At 42.2% G+C, this 21,563-nt stretch overlaps 1 protein-coding gene across 1 annotated transcript in view; it reads left to right on the forward strand.

Moving 5' to 3' along the window:
- The first annotated feature begins 10,921 nt into the window (after positions 1-10,921).
- Positions 10,922-21,563, forward strand: part of KCND2 (potassium voltage-gated channel subfamily D member 2) — a 445,416-nt gene continuing 434,774 nt past the window's right edge. Inside the window, exon 1 of the mRNA XM_077807829.1 lies at positions 10,922-12,036. Coding sequence (XP_077663955.1) covers positions 10,922-12,036 — 1,115 coding nt within the window. The remainder of the gene's footprint in view (positions 12,037-21,563) is intronic.

The following is a 21,563-nucleotide window of genomic DNA, read 5'->3' on the forward strand; positions in this document are numbered from 1 at the left end:
TGTGGCTGAAGAAACCCACTTGAGAGAGACAATCTCTGCCACATCTGATTTATTTAAAGATGGTGTTTCGGCCCTTTGGGCTCTGCCTTCTATGAGCCCTTTTCTCCTCTGCTAAGCTGGACTGCTTCCTCTCATAACTCCGGTAACTTTGTTAAGCTCTTGTTTCCAAAAGCTGTTGTACTGAGTGTGATCTTCCCAGTTATCCACATCCATGTCCATTTCTTTGAGGTCTCGCTTGCACACATCATTGAAATGCAAATTTGGGTGTCCTTTGGGTCTTTTTTCCAGATGCCAGTTTGCTGTAGAGGATGTCCTTTGGGGTGCATCCATCATTCATTTGGCACACATGCCCAAGCCAGCGGAGGTGTCTCTGTTTGAGGAGTGTTTGTATGCTGGATATACTGGCCCGCTTAAGCACCTCAGTGCTAGTGACTCTATCCCTCCAGGAAATTCCAAAGATTTGAGGAGGCAATGCATATGAAAGCTGTTGAGCCTCTTTTCCTGATAAGTTTCAGAGTAACAGCCGTGTTAGTCTGTATTCGCAAAAAGAAAAGGAGTCCTTGTGGCACCTTAGAGACTAACCAATTTATTTGAGCATGAGCTTTCGTGAGCTACAGCTCACTTCATCAGATGCATACCGTGGAAACTGCAGCAGACTTTATATATACACAGAGAATATGAAACAATACCTCCTCCCACCCCACTGTCCTGCTGGTAATAGCTTATCTAAAGTGAGCAACAGGTTAGGCCATTTCCAGCACAAATCCAGGTTTTCTCACCCTCCACCCCCCCCACACAAATTCACTCTCCTGCTGGTGATAGCCCATCCAAAGTGACAACTCTTTTCACAATGTGCATGATAATGAAGTTAGGCCATTTCCTGCACAAATCCAGGTTCTCTCACTCCCTCACCCCCCTCCAAAAACCCACCCCCATACACACACAGACTCACTCTCCTGCTGGTAATAGCTCATCCAAACTGACCACTCTCCAAGTTTAAAACCAAGTTAAACCAGAACATCTGGGGGGGGGGGTAGGAAAAAACAAGAGGAAATAGGCTACCTTGCATAATGACTTAGCCACTCCCAGTCTCTATTTAAGCCTAAATTAATAGTATCCAATTTGCAAATGAATTCCAATTCAGCAGTTTCTCGCTGGAGTCTGGATTTGAAGTTTCTTTGTTTTAAGATAGCGACCTGATAAGAGTATAAGGTTCATGCCTTGCTCCCATACAAAAGTGTGCTGATAACATATGCACGATACACACAGATCTTTGTGTGTTCTGTCAGTTTGTTGTTTTGCCAGACCCTCTTGTTCAGTCTAGACACTGTTGTGGCAGCTTTTCCAATGCGGATGCTGAGTTCCATTTCAAGTGAAAGGTTGACTGCAAGAGTGGACCCCAGGTATGTGAACTCATTTACTACTTCCAAGTTCATAGTTGTTGATCTTGATGGAGGGTGCTTCCTCAACTCCTTGGCACATTATGTTAATCTTTTTTAGGCTTATTGTAAGCTCCAAGTCTTGGCAGGCTTTGGAAAAACTGTCCATGAGGTTTTGGAGATGGGCTTCTGGGTGGGGTGTCACTGCGATGTCACCAGCGAAGAGGTGTAGAATGAGGGCCTCCTGAGTCTTGATTTTAGACCTGAGTCTTGCAAGATTGAACAGGTTTCCATCAGATCTTGTGTGCAAGTAGATTTCCTCAGTTAAGAAACCAAAAGCTTGTTTCAGTAGCAAGGAGAAAAAGATCCCAAACAGAGTTGGGGCAAGCACACAGACCCCTCTATGAATCTGGAAAGCCTCGGAGTCTGAGCTATCATATTGGACGGTGCCATATATGTTTTCATGGAATGACCGAATCATACTTAAGAACTTGGGGGGACATCCAATCTTTTTTAGAAGCACAAATAGTCCGCTTCTACAGACAAGGTCAAAAGCCTTTGTGAGATTGATGAAGGCTATGTAGAGGGCCTTTTTTTCATTCTCTGTATTTCTCTTGTAGATATCTTAGACAGAAGATCATGTCAATAGCAGACCTTTCGGCTCTGAAGCCAAACTGTCATTCAGAATGGATTCTGTCTGCAAGGGTTCGAAGTCTGTTCAGGACAACTCGGGCAAAAGCTGGTGTCCACAATTCAGGAATTATGCTGATGTAAGGGACCATGGCATACATTTTGGCCTAGCAGTCCCTGCTCTGCTGGGGTCTGCACATCAGGAACTGAAGTCACTGAACAGGAGTCAGATGAATCGCACAAGGCAGGTTCAGGAAGCAAGAGTTATGGTCAGAGTGAGGCTAAGGTCAGAGACCAGAGGTAGTACCAGGCTGGAATCAGGAGGCAGGAATCAGGGTCAGAGTCCGAGAGCAGAGACAATACCAGGCCAGAATCAGGAGGCAAAAGTCAGGGTCAGACTCAGGCTGGGATCAGAAGACAAGGTGAAGTCTGGGGTCACAGCAGCCAAAGTCTGCATTTCAACTTTGTGGGCCAACCCCTGGGGTTAAATAGGGCACTTGGCCAATCAGAGGGTTGCAGGTTATTGTCACTCTGGCTCCCTTAGGTGGTACTTACTGTGGCACTTACTCTCCACAGTGGTCCCTGGCTGGGGCTCTGCACGGTCTCCTAATGGCACTGTGGGAAAAGCAGGCTCTGTAGACTCAGGTTATAGTCCATGGACCCTAGCAGCTGATAAATGGAACAGGGTTTGGAGAAGAGACATGAGAAGGATTAAAAGCTTAGAAAACCTGTCTTATAGTGAGAGACTCGAGGAGCTCACCCTACATAGTTTAACAAAGAGAAGGTTAAACAGTGACTTGATTACAGTATATAAGCATCTACATGGGGAACAAATACTTAATAATGGGCTCTTCAATCTAGCAGAAAAAGATGTAAACAATCCAACAGCTGGAAGTTGAAGCTAGACAAATTCAGATTGAAATAAGGCATACAATTTTAACAGTCTGGGTATTTAACCATTGGAACAATTTACCAAGGGTCATAGTGGATTCTCCATCACTGACAATTTTTAAATCAAGATTGGATGTTTTTCTAAAAGATATACTTTAGGAAATATTTTGGGGGAAGTTCTAAGGCCTGTGTTAAACTGGAGGTCAGATTAGATGATCATAATGGTCCCTTCTGGTTTTGGAATCTATGAAACTTAATTGCATGCTTGCCCTTCAGGAGATCAGGCCCCTAATCTGTATATAAATGAGCCTTATGTATCATTTTGAAGATATGATATCAGATAAATTACATGCATTTAAAATTAGAAATATCTATTAATCTATCGTTATATATAGTGGATAAAGTTTAAAAGTTTGCTTTTATCTTTTCACTATTAGGTAAAATATTACTCGTTTCAACCAGTACTTCCTATGCACTTACTAAGTGTAATATTTATTCTGGTTTCCAAAAAATTCTAGAACTCACGGTATGTAACAAACATTATGGAAAACTGATTAAATAAGTATTTCTTGGTTGAGAACAGCTTCAGTGCAAATATTTGGGGTCAGATCATCCTTTCTAATGGAAAGACATGGGGAAGATCTTTGAGGTTGTCCTCAGTGAAATTTCCTCCAGATTACTCCATCCATGGGAAAAGGGGATTGTCCTCTCACCCCTGTGCAGAAATGACAAGGTAGTCAGTTCCCCAGAACCTGCAAAATCTCCAAGTTCATCTGAAGCTCTGAGGCTTCTAGCTCACTCACACTACCCTAAACAGGGAAAGGGATGTTTCCAAATCATGGAAAGAGAGCACAAAATTAATTGTGGTTACGTTCAAGTAGACTTCTTGAGGAATTGGTGGGGAAATAGTGAATGTAGTGCATTTTCCCCTATCCATGTCATGCCTTCTCTCCATACATCAATCCCTGACTCCATAGAAGGCCATTTACAAGATCCAGGGATAGTGCTGCAGATTCAACTGTTCTTTTTCCACATGGAAAGTGGGAAATCCATGCACATAGATTATCCTTCCTGCATAGATCTCTGGGGAGTGACCTGAGCCTTGCTTAATAATTTTCCATTATTTTTTCCCCTTTTTATAAAAGTTATAATCCAATTCAAAATATTTTGCTGATCTTGCTATCAGGGCTACAGTCAAAAGACAAACTAGATTTTGATAAGGTCAGAAAATTGCAGATTGAGCTGATATATTACCATAACTATCAGTATTAATCCCAGTCGCCGACTTCCATTTTTCTGGGTGGGTGCTCCACCCCATGGCCTTGCCCTGTTCCTTCCCCCAAGCCTCTCTCTCTCTCTCCACCTCTTCCCACCCCTGAGTGCTTCCAGCCCACTGCTGAACAGCTGATGGGCGGGTGGCTGGTGAGCTCACACTATTTTTTTTCTGTGAGTGCTGCAGGCCTGGAGCACCCATGGAGTCAGAGCCTACGATATTAATTGTATATTCCAATTATTTTCCTAAAATATGATTTATGTGCTTTACTTCAGATCAGATCAGACAGTTTCAACACCCTAACCTAAAGGGGAGACACAGTCACGTGGACGGTGGTTACAACTTATTGAGACTGAATAGGTCCAGCTGCCCAAACAATGGAGCAGCCATTAGAAGGGCATTCTCCTGGATAGACCCTGATGAATGCTCCTGGTCACTGGAAAAACAAAACACAGACCCAGATGAAGAGACTCTCAGTGTCAGAGACAAGCAGAGGTGTGGAGAGAAGAACAGTACATCATACTGTGAATGGTGACCAAGGTGGGTCACAGAATCTCTGAGCTTTCTAGGAGAATGTAAGTCAGGTCACTTCTGTTTCTGTAATTTAAGAGGAAAGCCCATGTTGAAATGTTTGAAAGGAAGAGGCACATTAGATGAGGCTTCTTTACATGTAGGCTTTTCAAAAAAAAAATCCTTTTATTTTTGAGCAAAATATTTTTGAGTAACACTTTGAGCAAATGCTAAATAAAAATACATTTTTTAAAGAAAGCTGTTTGTCAGTCTTATCTGTCACAAGATCCTGAAGGGAAGAAATGCAGGTACCCTGCAGGGTGATAAATTGTTGGTTTCCAAGTCCTGGCCTAAGAGTAAAAGAATCACAAGACTCCACCCCAAGATGGGTGACACCTCAAGGGGTGCCAGAGAGACCAGAAAGGAGGTAGTGGTGCTACCTCACAGAAAAGCTGACAATGTGGCTTTAAATAATTCCATTGTTTTTTATCATAATTTTGTGAGTTAAGGATTGAGTATTAACTTAATACTAAATGAATTATTAAGTGAGAGACCATATGATTTTGTGTACCAAAGAAAGCTTTTGGTGTTAAAACTCTAACTATATCAAGAATGCACTAAAGAAAATCAACAAGTAAATGCAATAATTCTTTGGCATCACAGGCTTTAATCTGCTTAATCCATAGAGACCTCTTGGCACCTCATAAGAAAATTTTCAAAAACTATTTAGAAGCAATTTATTTTATATTTTATTGTTATAATCTCTAACACCATTTACTTCCACATTTCAGTTATTATCTTTAATGCTCCTCCTGCTTAATTCTTATTTGAAGTCATAATTCCTTTTATCACGCCATGCCAATCATGCCAATTTCCCAGTAAGTGATAGTGATGTCACAGAAAGAGGATTATGACTTCAGGAGACAAATTGATTATATGGTAGCTTTTACTTACATGAAATTAGTCTTCCTGAAAGTGCTGGATTAAGAATACTGGAGACTGAAATTCTCTATGTACAGAACAGGTAGAACACAAGTAACAGTTCAAGCTTCTCTCTAAATGCCTTTCATAATATTTTTAATGGATTTCATGGCTGGAATGAGAAGGCAGTAGAATATGCTTACCCATATAATCCTTAGCTTCTCTTCTGAGGATACTATTTCTGAACAGTACCATCATTTCTATGATGTGGACACCTATTTAATAGGAACTGGACTGAAACCATAAACATTTCACATCGTCAGAGTTCTCTGAAAGACATTACTTTCAATCACTTTTGACCTCAAACTTATGACTTAAAAGTGAAAGTTTCAAGATGTAATTATCCAAATATCCTGACTTACCCTATCTTCCAACTCAGCTGGTTTTAAATATATTTGTTGTTGTTGCATCTTTAAAGCAATGTCAAATGTCAGTGAGTTCTTCAAGGGAACCTATCCTCATCCGTGTCTGTGTATGTATATATGGGGAGAAGGGGAGTATGAGTTCTGATTGCACAGTTTAATTTTGTAAGAAAACAACTGCAAAACAAAAATACAAGTAAAGATTACAAAAAGGGCTAACCATTTTATAGGCAAAGGCGGTTCACGTTAAAAAAGGAGATCTATTATATGACTCGCTGCTGAACTATTGAAAACGTCAATCAGATGTTTTGTTAGTGGTCATAATATTACCTTTTGACATTGCTAGATCAGAGGCCATCCCTGTCATTTAGCATTGGGAAATGGTATCACTGACATTTAAAGCCCCTTATATATATCTTGACCAACCTATTGCAAATTGGATATCAAGTCTTTTTATAAGAATAATCATTAACTTATTGCTTTTTTAATAATTAACATGGTGTTAAAGCATTGTCTTATAAAAAGCTCACAATGATTAAGACTTTCTAAAAGGCAAAATATTGAAGATTTTGAAAGCTTTCTCCAACACTAAAAGTCAAACTTTATTTTAAAAAAGCACTGTTACTTCTGCATACATGTTGCTAACAGCAGAAAAATGTAGGATTAATATACTGAGCATTTAGATTTGAATCATAACACTTCTAATAAAATAATGGAAAGGCTCCTTTTCCTTTATCGTTATTTTAGTAAGCTTGATTTGATGCTCTTGATCCAAAGTTCTCCTAATTTAGAAATTAGACAGGTTATACATGTCATGATCCTTATATCTTAATTTATGTAAAAGACTCACTTTTTTCAAATATTTCTCAGGGGAACATGTAGATTTTTCATGCTAGAGTACTCTCTCTCAATAGGAATAAAAAAAATTATAGTTTTACTTATTAAAAGTTAACCGTACTATTTAAAAAATCCAAGTCCACTAAAAAGTACAGTATATACTGTTTTAGACTCTGCTATACTTCCTACTTTTTAATGATTTGCCAGATGTGGTGATTTGTCTCTCCTTCTTATAAGCCAGACTTCTAAGGCTGAGTCCAAAGATATAACAACAGTGAAAGAAGTAGCTAAAAATGCACTGTTTCAGATATTGAAATATGAAGGAAGAAAATTACTATATGACAGATTTGTAGCTCTTCATGTTATTACTAAGCCAAATCAAACATTAGTGAAGAAGAGAAATAACCACCTTTTTGTAAGCTCAGTGAAAACGACTGATTGTTTTAAGCATTTTAATTCTGAAATACAAAGCATTCGTTTCACTTACAGGATACTAGTAAATAGCATTTCAAAATTAGGAAATCATATCACTAACCTCTGTACTTTTTACTGAAAGATGCACAATTTTCTTAAATTTACAATCTCTATTTTTAAAAAAGCCACACCCTTAAAAATTACTGTAGATATTACAAAATAAAAACCTGATGGATTTTTATAATCACTGGACAATTCCTTTCCCCATTGGTAATTTTGGTTGTAACTAGATCTTCTAATAAGAAGGATTAGTGGGGTGCAGATTGCTTCTCTCCCTCAGTCCCTGCAGCAGGGCCGCTTTAGGAAAGGTGAGGAATTAACTTCTCGTCATCCACACGCCACCTAGTGATGAGGAAAGGGTGGATTGTCTTAAAAGGGAACAGAAAGGACAGAAGGATGAAAATGCTCACAGCACCCGTCCCACCGATCGCCTTTCTTGAAAGCTAGAAAAGCAATTTGGATAAGGGATGCGATGGGAACTACAAAGAGGAATGAAGCGGCTATTAAAAAGTCTCGCAACACTTCACTTCCAGTCTGTAATTTGATTTTTTTCCTTAAGCAACTAATTTCTCCCCTTTGTTGCAAGGAACTGGCAGTTCAAAGAGATCACCCTAATTGCCTCTTCTAAATCGTATCCAGAGCTTGACCTCCGCCCCAGGCAGCAGTCAACTAATTACGCAGCCAATGAGGGGGTGGACTGAGCCGCACGGACACGAGCCACACACACCCCCACCCCATGTTCTCGCCTGCACCGCAACCCGGCGTGTAACGATTTGTAATTCTCTTTGTTCCTCTCTCGGATCGATGTCCTCCTCCTTCACGCCACCTCTCCTGGCTGCTTCCTTCGGTGGCATTTGCAGGAGCGGAAAGGAGAAGCAGCCGCCTGGAAAATAACAACCTGCAGCCGCCGCAGCAGCCGCTCCTCTCCCAGCTTTGCGAGGCATGGCCCACCCACTGGAGGGGCAGGAGAGAGAAGCCCTGCTGTGCCCTCTGCCTCACGAGTGCCTCCTCCCCACCCAGTCCGCGGCCATCTGCAGCCCCTCAGCCGCCCGGCGGCATGGGCAGCGGCGCGACTCCCTCCTGACAGGGGCCACCCCGCCGCAAGCTCCGCTCCTCGGGGAAGACGCGCTCCATTAACTTGCCAGGCGCGATTACGCTGCTTCCTCCCCCCCTCCCTGGAACTTGTTGCTGGTGGTGCTTGGCGGCGGCGGGGGAAGCCCCGGTAGCTCTGGCCCCTGGGCTCGGGGCTGGCTTTCCCAGTGGCTCCCGTCTCTCCGCCTTTCCCGACAGGGCCCCGCGGATGAAAAAAAAGTCTCTATGCAAGTGAGCGCTCTGGCCAGACTTTGCCAGGTAGGTACCGCGGGCTGCGCCCGGGCCGGGGGAGGGCGAGCCGAGCCTGGGGCTGGGGGGGTCCCTGCCTCTAGCCAGCAAACTGCACCCGGCCAGGGGAACCAGGGAGGCTCCCTCAGCCTCGGGTCCCGCTCCAAACCTCTCCCTGACACCGTCCGTACCGCGAGCCCCCTTCCCCCTAATCGCACACGAGGCTCACTGATCCCTTCCCTGGCCCCCTCCTCTTGCACTATGGAGACCCCCTCATCCCCCTGCCTCCCTAGCCTCAGCATGCCCCCCCCCTCCGTGCACTGTGCAGACCCCCAGTTACCCTGCCTCAGCATGGCCCCCTCCCTGCACTATGGAGCCCCACTAATCCCCTGCCTCCCTAGCCTCAGGATGCCCTCCTTCGTGCACTATGGAGACCCCCAGTCACCCTGCCTCCCTAGCCTCAGCATGCTCCCCCCTCCATGCACTGTGCAGACCCCCAGTTACCCTGCCTCAGCATGGCCCCCTCTCTGCACTATGGAGCCCCCCAATCCCCTGCCTCCCTAACCTCAGCATGCCCCCCCTGCACTATGGAGCCCCCCTAATCCCCTGCCTCCCTAGCCTCAGCATGCCCCCCCTCCGTGCACTATGGAGACCCCCAGTCACCCTGCCTCCCTAACCGCAGCATGCCCCCCCTCCGTGCACTGTGCAGATCCCCAGTTACCCTGCCTCAGCATGGCCCCCTCCCTGCACTATGGAGCACCCCTAATCCCCTGCCTCCCTAGCCTCAGCATGCCCCCCCTCCGTGCACGAGGGAGACCGCCTAATTCCCCTGCCTCAGCATGGCCCCCTCGCTGCACTATGGAGACCCCCTAAGCCCCCTGCCTCCCTAGCCTCAGCATGCCCCGCCCTCCGTGCACTGTGCAGACCCCCAGTTACCCTGCCTCAGCATGGCCCCCTCCCTGCACTATGGAGCCCCCCAATCCCTCTGCCTCCCTAGCCTCAGCATGGGCTCTTCTTACCCCCGCCCCTCGCTGACCCCCCTGCACTACGGAGACCCCCTAAACCTCTATTCCCACCCAACCCGCGCTTCACTCCAGACTCCAAAACCCGTGTCTCCCCTCCAGGCTCCACAGTCACTGTAACGCATCCACACGTCTCTCCCTCCCCGACCCCAGCCCCACCCCGGCTTTCCCCAAACTTCTCTTCTCCCGCCCCAGCCCCCCCATAAACCGGCAGGCTCCTCCCCCCAACCGCTCCTTCGCCTGGATGCTTAAGCGCCCCACTGGCTAGTCCCCTGCGCCGGGGCCCTTCTGACCCCCCCCCCCCCCCGCCCCCGCCCCCGCCCCCTGGCTCTCCCCGGGCTCTGCGCTTCTCTCCTCCCGGCTCTGGACCCCGCCCCATCACCACAGTCCCGATTTCCCCCTCGCCAGCAGGCAGGCGCCCCCTCCGTCGGGGGTTCCCCCGCGCGTCACTCTCTGCTCCAGCGTGTTTTCCTGGAAGAAAACTTGCCGTGAAGTTTAAGGCTGTCGCCTTGAGCTCCTCCCCCGGCCGCGGGCTCCCCCTGCCCCTTCTCCCGGGGCCGAAATCCCAGGAGCAACCGGGCGGGGGGGGATCAGTCCCGACGTCGCGCTGGGGCTCTGAATAGGAAAGGGGCGGCCGCCTTTGCCTGCCCACTCCCCTTCCAGCCGGGCCACTTAGCGTTGTGCAGAGCGGGAGGGGCTGGGGAGAAATTCTGCGGTAGCCCCCGGCTGGGAACTGTTTGGCGGCTGCCAGCGCCTCCCTCCTGCGCCCATCCCGCCGCCAGCGGCAGCTGCCTGGCTCCTCCGGCAGGAACAGGTGGGCGGAGAGTCGGGGTGGGCGCACATCGCTAGGGCAGAAAGATCTTCCCCTAGCTCCAGGTGGCTGGCCCTAGCTGGCTGCTGGGTGCACATCCTTCGCAGGCTGTGTCTGTATGCAACAGACGGACCTTTCTTCACAGGAACCAGCTGGTAGGGAGGGTGAGGTTTTTTTGGACACCAGTGCATGATGAATTTCCCAATACTCTGATTTATTATCTTAAGCCACTGGGAGGGAAAAGGGAGGAGACAAGACAAGTCTTTAAATAAATACTAATACTAATGAATAAATGAATAATAATGTTCAGTACTTTGATATTGTGTGAGCATTTTTATTTATTCATTTTTTAAAAATTTATATTTTAGTGGCCAAGCCTAGATTGGCTCTGAAGTGATCCCTCAGCAGCAGCTGCACTAGCAGGTTGGACCATGGCAGCAGGAGTAGCAGCTTGGTTGCCATTTGCGCGGGCGGCAGCCATAGGATGGATGCCAGTGGCCACGAATCCCATGCCAGCTGCTCCCCGGCAGGAGAGAAAGCGAAGCCAGGACTCTCTGATTGTGTTGAACGTGAGTGGTACCCAGTTCCAGACATGGCAGGACACCCTGGAGCGCTACCCTGATACACTACTGGGCAGCTCGGAGCGGGACTTCTTCTACCATGCAGAGACACAGCAGTACTTTTTTGACCGGGATCCTGACATCTTCCGTCACATTCTCAACTTCTATCGTACAGGGAAGCTGCACTACCCCCGCCAAGAATGTATATCAGCTTACGACGAGGAGCTGGCCTTCTTTGGCATCATCCCTGAGATCATAGGTGACTGCTGCTATGAGGAGTACAAGGATCGCCGACGTGAGAATGCTGAGCGCCTGCAGGATGATGCAGATCAGGATCATGCGGCTGAGAGTTCCCTGCCTTCCATGACAACTCGGGAGAGAATGTGGCGGGCCTTCGAAAATCCACACACAAGTACACTGGCCCTGGTCTTCTACTATGTCACTGGCTTCTTTATTGCTATCTCTGTCATTGCCAATGTGGTGGAGACAGTGCCCTGTGGGGTAAACCCTGGTCGCATCAAGGAGCTGCCCTGTGGGGAGCGCTATGCTGTGGCTTTCTTCTGCCTGGATACTGCCTGTGTCATGATCTTCACTGTTGAGTATCTGCTGCGTCTGGTGGCAGCCCCCAACCGCTACAAGTTTGTGCGCAGTGTCATGAGTGTTATTGATGTAGTGGCCATCATGCCCTATTACATTGGTCTGGTGATGACAGATAATGAGGATGTCAGTGGGGCCTTTGTGACACTGCGTGTCTTCCGTGTCTTCCGGATCTTTAAGTTTTCCCGCCACTCACAGGGGCTGCGCATCCTGGGTTACACGCTAAAAAGCTGTGCCTCGGAGTTGGGCTTTCTCCTGTTCTCACTGACCATGGCTATCATCATCTTTGCCACGGTCATGTTCTATGCAGAGAAAGGTTCATCGTCCAGCAAGTTCACCAGTATCCCTGCGGCCTTCTGGTACACCATTGTCACTATGACAACGCTGGGGTAAGTGCAGATTTGCTTTGGCAATGGCCAACATTTTAACAACTTTACTGTCACAAAAGAGCAAGTTTGATTTTAAAAACTTCATTAGAAAAAGTGGGAGTACCAGTATTTGTTACAAAAACTTTATAGACACAAGTGGGTGCTTTATACATTCTATTTTAAACCCATGTGAATAGGTAGGTGTAAAAGTGTTGCCAGAGGATAAACGTGAATAATTTATTACAAAATCAAAATTATATGTAGTTTCTTTACTCTTTGCTTTTGCAGATGGGACAGTTAAAGTATTTTTTGTAGTCTCCAGGAGGTGTCAGTGGGTCTTTAATGATGTGATATAAGTCCTAGAAAGATCCTTTACAATATTTGCTAATGTAGTGGCAATTAACAAAAGCGCCAAGATAATCTTACTATATAGAAAACAGTGTAGCTCTGCCATTTTGTTTAAACCAAAGTGATATATAGAAACAGACTTGGATACTATAAAGTCAGTTGAATTCACAAAAGTATAAGTAAAGCTTTAAACTTCACAAAGGCCAAACCTTGATCCCATTAAGTCACTGGCAAAAGTCCCTTTGACTTCAGTGGGACTAGGAATTGGCCAAAAGTGAATGACATGTGTCAACCTACATACACTTATGAAAGTGCCTGTGAAGCTGACTGAGAAAGTATGACTAACGTGACTAATTTAATTCCAGTATATATGTTAAAAGTTGTTCTAGTTATAAATTAAACTTCCCAATAATTTGGAATTAAAATATATCACAGTTGACATTTAAGATCCAATGAGTTTTGGTGGTTAGTTAGGAGACTTCATTGTTTAAAAATGATATTTATGTCATTGTAGCTGTTTATTCTATAGATAAGGTCATGGAAATGTATTTCTCTGTGATGCTAACAGAGATTTAGAAAGGTTGGTTAATTTGAGGAGGCAATTTGTCATTCTAGTCTTACTTCTGTGATATATAGCATGTTGTAATAGCTATTATATTGAATCTGAATAGGAGTTTATTCATTGTAAATTTCTAGTTCTTTTATGACTGGGCGTATTAAGAGACAAAACTTTTCTCTGTCACTAAGACCATCCTTTCATTAATCAAACATTTAATCACATCTTATTTAAATTGTCTGGGTTTATGGAACATGCCTCTTTTTTTTACTTTACCAAAATGAAAGTAAACCTGTATAATGAATTAGTTTATTTATTACCTATTATCATAATCTAGATTTGAAAATCATGTAAAAAACTTTAAAGATAAAAGGGCTGTATTCTTCCATCAGTTTTTGTACAGAGCTTTTATCTTTAGTACAATATAACAAACGAAGATAAACACTGGAAATATTTCATATGTCTTCTGGTATCGGTGTATAATGCCAGAAATGTGTTACAAGCTGTCATTGGTAACAAATTAAGGATTTGTTGTTATATTAGGTAAAATGCTCTTATTACTATAGTTTTTTAATACTATTACATTATTAATTATTATCTAAGCTGTCGATAATTTCAGCAAAATCAGTCATGATCAATTAACATCACTGAGAACATTTACCACTGGAGATGAAATAACAAATGTAGGAGCTGATCTGTATTTGCTTATAATAACTGATATCTCTTCGATAATTAAGGTAGTCAGTATTGGTTGGTAGTACTTGTCCAAGGTACTGAACAGTACATTGTTGTTAACAGTTTATGTCCACCTTATAATTGTCTATGTTTCTGATATAGGAGCCTGTTTGGCACTGGTAGGAAAAAATAAATAAGAAGTGTATTATGTCATGATTCTAGATTATAAAAGTATTTTAGACTGGGTAATGTTATCAAAGCACCTAAGTGATTTAGGAACCCAAATGTCATTGGAAACTAGTGAGACTTTGGATTCTAAGCAATTTTCAAAAATTGGATTTAGGGTCCTAAGTCACTTAGGCTAGATTTTTACAGGGATTTAGGTGCTTGAGGATGCAGGTAGAAACACAGTAGGATTTTTCAAAAGGATTTAGGTACTTAACTCCCATTGGTTTCAAGAGGCCACTTAATAGGTGTTCTGTGACAGAATCTGTAAAGAGGCATTCTGGTAAGGGGCCTAAAAATTAGGAGGAATAATTCTCATGTGTAATCTCCATGACCCAGCAACAAGACCTGTGCATGCTATTTGTGCTACTGCCATGCAGAAGCTGCATAGGACCACTGCTGGACAAAATACATGTTCCAAATACATGTACATATAGGGGCTAGATTCACTTTAGGCACCTAAATCCCAGAATCAGTCCCACGGGGATTTACATAACCCCCAGTCAGCCACTGCTGAATCCCATAGCACCTAAACTCTCTCAGTGCCTAAGTTCCTTAGGCACCTATATTTCTGCCTTTGAGCATACAAACTGCAGTGACATACACGGTGTCTCCATGTCCAAGTCCCAGCACAATGTACAATGAGGGGGAAGTTAAGCATTCCTCTGTCTAACTTGCTTGTGGGACCCAATCTGGCAAGCATGCTCAGGACTCACCTACTAGATCAGTCCCAAGTAGGCAAGCTTAAACAAATGGCAGGGTTGGTTGTGGGGGTAAAAAGGAGAAGGAGGAGGACCACCTCTCTCATAACTTTTAGCCCAGTGGTAGGGACTCACCTGGGAGACCTGTGGTTTAAGTCTCCCCTCCACCTGATGGGGCAAAGAGATTTGAACAGGGATCTTCTACCGCTCAGATGAGTGCCCTAGCCAGTTGACTATGGGATAATCTGATGTGGGGTCTCTCAGGGTCTTTCTACAGTGAAATTAGACATCTACAGCTGGCCCATATCAGCTGACTCTGGCCCGTGGGGCTCAGGCTCTCTTTGGCCTAATGACTCTTTCATTATTTATTTCCTCCCCTCTTTCCCCACCCTCCACATGCCAGTTTCTTGCAAAAATGGTATAGGTACCTAATTCCAAGAGAGGGTTGGCAGCTGAGAATCCCAAGCAGAGGGAGGTGCCTCCCTTCAGGCTGGACTTAGATGCCTATCTCTGAGAGAGGGGTAGGGTTTAGCATGCACCTCTCAGCACCTCCTGCTGGTTAGTTTAGGTAGGAGCCACCTAGCCTAATGGCTTGTGTGAATCCCACTCTGAGGTACCTGTCTCTCCTCATTCATTGTATAGGGAGTCAAGGTGCTGAATTCAGACTTTGCAAATTCCAGTGATAAAGGTTAGGCATGGTGATATTCAACATCCCTACACCTATGTTCCTTTGTGAAACTAGCCCTTACATGCCATTTGGGGGATAGCTGCACAGTCATCCTGAATTTGGCCATTAACATTTATGATAACACATAATTCTGGAGAAGTTTTAAGCAGCATGTTAACTGAATAATGTTGTCCTTTTAATAATATCTTGTTAGCCACGTAAAGATTGTGATTAAATGTTAAATAGTGATGTATAACTTGAGTAGCATAAAAGGCTCAGAACTCTTCTCAGTTTGATAGAGTAAGTGCAGGAAAAGAGAGGAAAGTTACAAGGGAAAAAGAGTAAAGATCAGTGAAAGTTGATTGTTATTTTTTCTAGTAACTTGGATTAGGGATTAGACCCTGCCACCCTTACTTGGGCTACGCTCCCATTAATTTAAATTTGAAGTTTTGTTTGAATAAGGACTGCAGAAACTGGTCTTACATGAACCAAGTTCTTCACCTAGGAACAAAACTAGCTGAACTTGCTTATATTTTAGAGGATGACTGGCCCAACAAGTTATCTGAAATGTTATAAAATTGTAGGAAAGCTAATGCTAAATAATAGACTAACTTTATTTGAGTTTTGAAGACTGGATATTGTCCTTACAATTTGTGAGATAGCTACGGTATTGAGTGTCAACCTTAGCAATTTGGGTAGTTATCTTGGAAGCACAGCCATATTTCTCAGTTCTGCATAAGTGGTAAGCAAGTAAACCATCTTTTAAAAACACAGATTACATTTTTCTCTGTAGAATGCCAGTGACTTCAACTATTGCTACACGTACAGACTTGTACTCCAAGTACATCACAACTATTAACTCTCCTCAACTCCAGATATCACAGTGGAAAGGGTTGTACGTGAGGTGTAGTTATACCAAAAATAAAATAAAAAATGAAAGGAGAAATGTAGTTCTAGGAGTAGAACACGTGCTCACAAACAAGCTGAGAAATGTGCATTAAAGTTTCAAGTCAATATTTTAGTGATTTTTCACTATACTACTACTTCGGCTCTATAAACCATGAAAGTCCTTGGCCGTTCTCACAATTTGCCGCCCCCCCCCCTTCTGTTATGGGTTTGCTTGTTTCATCTGCATCAGTTTTAATTATAGAAAAAGGTTACAAGTGAGACAGAGGTGAGTAACAAGCACAGGGAAAAGCAGAAGGAGGTTGTAGAGATGTGGGGAGGAGGGTTCAAGCTGGCAATAAGGACCAGAGAAGCTTGGGGCCAGCAGCACAAATGAGGCACAAAGGATAAGCAGCTGTAGGGTAGGAATGGAGTCAGAGCAAGAACTGAGGTCTATTGAAACTGAGGCTGACAGATTTACACAGGTGCTTATCAGACATGCACAACTACAATGACTGAATTCTGCCACTTTCTGCTGTAATCCCCTAATTTACTGGTTTTCTTCCTGGCGCTGCTATAGCCAACAAATGAGCTGGAGAAGCCTGGGCCAAGTTTTAGTAGAGTGGGAGTGTATGTTTGTAGATCATACAGCAGTATTTGTACAAATGTATATATGCTGTTATATATTGTGCTTTAAATAAAGAATGTATTGATCTTTTGTGACTGGTTCAAAAACAATGACACAGGCATATGAAATAGTACCTTCATATTTATGGGCATGACATTATATAGTTTTGTCAGATCATATAGCACATCAATAGGTGAATTATAGACTTTGTGGAGGGCTATTTAAAAATGAGGAAATTGATTTTTTGCTTTCATAATGTAAACTAGATGTACAAAAGAAAGTAACAAACAGTTCCATTAATTATTATTATTAATTTATTCATGTGCTAAGCATCTTACAAAAGATTCCCTGCCCTGAAGAGTTTACAGTCTACTAGATGACATGATGATGTAACATGAGAAGGCTACAAATAACAGATCAGGGAATAGGATGATGGGTCTAATGCTATTCTACACCTGCTACTTCCATCCCCTACCTTCATCATTTACCTCCCATTCCTTTCAGGTCCTTGAAGTATGCTTCCTTTAGTTCTTTTCTCCTCACAACGCTGTTCTCTATAGTCCTCCAAGCTCTGATTTTCACTATTGGCTTTCTGTGTTCCTCTATTCCCGCTCCCTTATCCACAGCCTGGGCAAATTTAACTTCCACATGAAAGACCCCTCTGACTTTTGCTTTCATTTGTGTCCTCTCCCTAGCTTTCTCATTCAGCTGCCAGAACTGGATCAAATCCTCCATTCATCACCATTGTCATTCTCCTGACCTAATCTTTACCCATAATGGTTCACTCTCTGACCTTTTCTTGATGAATTGCCTCTTTACAATCATCACATAATCTCCTTCAGCAATGCACAATTCATACCTGATCTACACACTATCTTGTGTTCTTTCTGTGACCTCCAAGCAGTCAATGTCTCCTGTGTCTCTGATCTTTGTCTGCTCAGAAATACCCAAATATCAAAAATAAAGAACCAATAGTTAAGTAAAAATACAAAAAGAGAGCACAATCCTGCAAACCCCTACATCATGAGTAGTTTCATTAAAGCCTATGGGACTACTCATGGGAGTGAGGGCTATTCATGTGAGAAAAGATTTGCAGAATTGGATCCTTATTTCTGTATTTTTACTTAACTAGTTGTTTCTTTTAGTATTTGTATGCTTGATATTTTTTCAAGTCTGTTTCAAATTGAATTTTTCTATTTTTATGTACAATCTTGTGATGGTGCTAGACTCTGTCCTTCCCATTTTATGTATTCTAGCTATTCAGATCCCATTGTGAAAAAAATAGATCAAAACATCTAATGTATTTGCAAAGTGTAATATAACCACCTTCAAAGTATGTTACTTGATATTCAAAATGGGCTCCAGAGAAAATATGAAGTATTTGAAAATAAGGGTCAGTTTGGTGGCAATGAAAACAATTTTTGTTTATTTGCTAGTAAAAAGATCCTTAAAATTGCATTGTGCTATTGGGTGCCTTGTTAGGAAACAGAAGTCATTATATCTGCTTTAGTTCTCTACAGATAGGTCAACTTGCATGACTAAAAGATCATGCAGATTTCTTAAAGGGAAGGAACATTGTTTACTTCATGCAGTTTCCCTGGAGCATGAATTTCTTTACCACAGATACAAGCATGGATGTGGTGGGAAGATGAGTTTTCTGTTGAGAATCTCATTTATTTACTTCTTTTGGTGGAAACAGATGGAATTTGGTTTTCTTGTAGTTACTGTGAGTCAAGAATAACAACACTTGGGTTGGTGCTGAGGAGGTGGCAATAACAAAATATATGCCAGTAGTACCCTGTAAGTGTATAAATTGACATGAAGAATGATCACCACTGACATCTGATTTATTGATTATAGCCCATCATATGAACGGTCCTCAGCTAGTAATGCGAATATGAACTATATGAATGGTTTGACTGAAGTGATAAAAATCCAGGCATTTCAAATTGCCTGGTGACACAAGAGTTAACTCAAACCATTGTGAACTTCTGTACCCCTGCCCAACAAGACATGTTTATAGGGTTTTTTTCCCAGCATTTTCATTGTAAATATTTTTATAGTATCTATAAATACTGTATCTATAAATACAGTAGTAGAGATAGCGGTGCTACATATGAAGCTGTCTGGGAAACAAAATTGTAGTACTGAATACAGAAACTGGTAAAAGAGCTCAAAATCCATCTGAAATCTTGTTGTTATAGAAAACATTTCATAAACACAAGAAAAGACCCTCAATTTACTTTATTTATTTTCCATAATAAACATTTGAAATAATAAAAGTCTATGGGCCTGTTTCTCATTTTATTGAAATTTTATTCCATATAATCCCGTTACTCCTCGTTTACACCAAAAAAAATGAGAGGAGAATTGGATTCTATAAGTCATAAACTGACTCTTTGTTTAAAAGAAGACATATAAAATACAAACCCAAAGACATAATTTAGATTCAGGTGCAGATTCAAGTTTCATCAGTTATCTGACAGCAAAGTTGACACAGTGCTAGAAAAGATCCTGTATATTTCTGTACCTATCATTCATCAAGCGGTGAATGAGAACACTGATTTTTATTTAAGACATAGTCTATAAAACAGTTTTCCTTCACTTCTTATGAAGTGTAGAAAATATTTTTAAATGCCTAGACTGTGCATTAGAATGATAGCTCTATGTTCGGTTACATTTCTCTGAAACAATAATAATTACCATGCTTGGACTGTCACCTGTATCGCAATTACTGGTCAAATTCTATCAGTGGATCTGCAGTACATGGCTTAACTAACATCGTTTCTGGCTGCAATATATGAATGAGAATCTCTCATACTCCAAATAATATTTCTATAATCACCTTGTTTGGTATTAAATGAATAGATCTAAAAAAAGGAGCATTTTGACCAAAAAAAGGAGCATTTTTACCACAGTGCAATGAGAAGTTATATTATTTTTTCCCAAACTGGCTTAAATAAGGGTCAGTTAAGGTGACAAACATATTCTACCTTTTAAGTAGAACAACTGAAGTGCAACAGATGTGAGAATCATAAGAGAGATTGCTGGACACAAGTCTTCACGTATATACTTACTGACATAGGGTCAAAATCAAAACATTAGCACATATAAAATTATGTGGCTTCTGGAAGATTCCCTGAAAGATTTTAGCTCAATTTAAATAGTAATAACCATAATTAATAATAACAATTGATAATTAGTAACTAGTAATTAATAAATAATAATACATACTAACTAATAAAGAGTGTCTTGAGACAGAGATAACTCAGATCCATCAAATTGCAGACTTGCTAAAGGGAAATACATTAGTTTCTTCACACCAGCACAATGGCATTTCAAGAGATAAGAAGCAGCTTGTAGCAGAGATCCCCAGATCTCTGGAAGGGATACCGATACCTTAATGGTCTAAATATCCAGATCTGAAAGTTCATCTGCACCCTACAAACCCATACTCAAATAGCAGCAGTTTTAACACTTCCTATTTCTAAAAGCTGATAAAATAATCATAACATATTATTGTGGCTGTATGAGATCGTAAAAGCCAAGTTCTGTCTATGTGACTATTAAAGATCCAGAGGCGCTTTTCATAAGAGCAGTGCAGTGGTTTGCTCTGAGGTCCTTGATAAAACAATATTTCCTTTCTCACATTGCTGTGTAGCATACTGTGCACTGGTTGGCTACAACCCTCCATCCCTGAGGTGTGAGCATTCCCAGGGTTCTGTATGCATGCTCTTAATTTGAGCCTGATCCTGCACCACTGAAGTAAATGGGAGATTTTTCATTGGCTTCAACAGGGGCAGGATCCAAGCCATTGTGAAGATGGAAGATGCTGTAAAAATATTACTATGAATAATCTCATATTTATGTAATTTGTAATATACGGTCATGCCCACATTTCCAAATCTGGGCCCAGATCCTTCCAAGTGATACATGCGAGTAGTCCCTTACAGCTGATTGGACTCCCACTGGAGTCAATGAGACAACTTATGAGCAAAAGGATCCTCCTGCATGGATCAGATTGCAGGATCAGAGTGCTGTGAGCCAGATTTTAAAGATATTTAGGTGCCTAAAGACACAGGGAGACACATAGTGGGGTTTTCAAAGGTGCCTCACTGCCACTGAAATTAAAGGGAATTATGTGCCTAAGCAGCTAGCTGCATTTTAAGTGCCTAAAGGCTTTTAAAAATCATACCCTTACTTTAGGTTAAGCACCTAAACCCATACTTAAGAACCTAAATAAATGGCCTGATTTTCAGAGCACCAGCTCTGAGCACCAGCTGCTGGTATAGAAATAAATGGGATTTACAAGTGCTCAGCATTTGTGAAAATTAACATTTCTTATGTTCCTATGACGTTAGCAACGCAGAAAATTGTGTATGTGTGTGATATTTTTTATTTCATTTCTTTAGGAAAGGGAGGTAGATAGTTTAACAGGTAAAAGAGGGGAAATAACTTAAAGAGAGATTTTTCTAAAGGCAAAATCTTCTCTTTGATTTTTAATTTTTGCAGTAATTTTCTGTAATTGATAATTTAGCAAGAAGATAATTGTAAGAAGGATTAATTTTGTTATGCAAGTTTTACAAATTCTTGTTTGTTATTCTTGAACCAATTAAAATGTTTTCCAGTAACTAACTGCAACATTTTAAAATGGAGCATATGCAAGTATCCAGTTTTGAAAACTGTCATAGCCTGAAGATCTGATTGACTTCAGTGAGATCAGAATTTGGTTTAGAGACAGTCATTTTAATGAAAGGTCCAGCACAAGCACTTACACAATTGTTGTTACTTTTTGTTACTTCTGAGTTTTGGAAAATATTATGGGCTAATCCATGTGGAAGACTCTTTCAAGTTAACATTTGT

Source organism: Eretmochelys imbricata, chromosome 1, assembly GCF_965152235.1.
Source record: "Eretmochelys imbricata isolate rEreImb1 chromosome 1, rEreImb1.hap1, whole genome shotgun sequence".
Taxonomy (NCBI): Eukaryota; Metazoa; Chordata; order Testudines; family Cheloniidae; genus Eretmochelys; species Eretmochelys imbricata.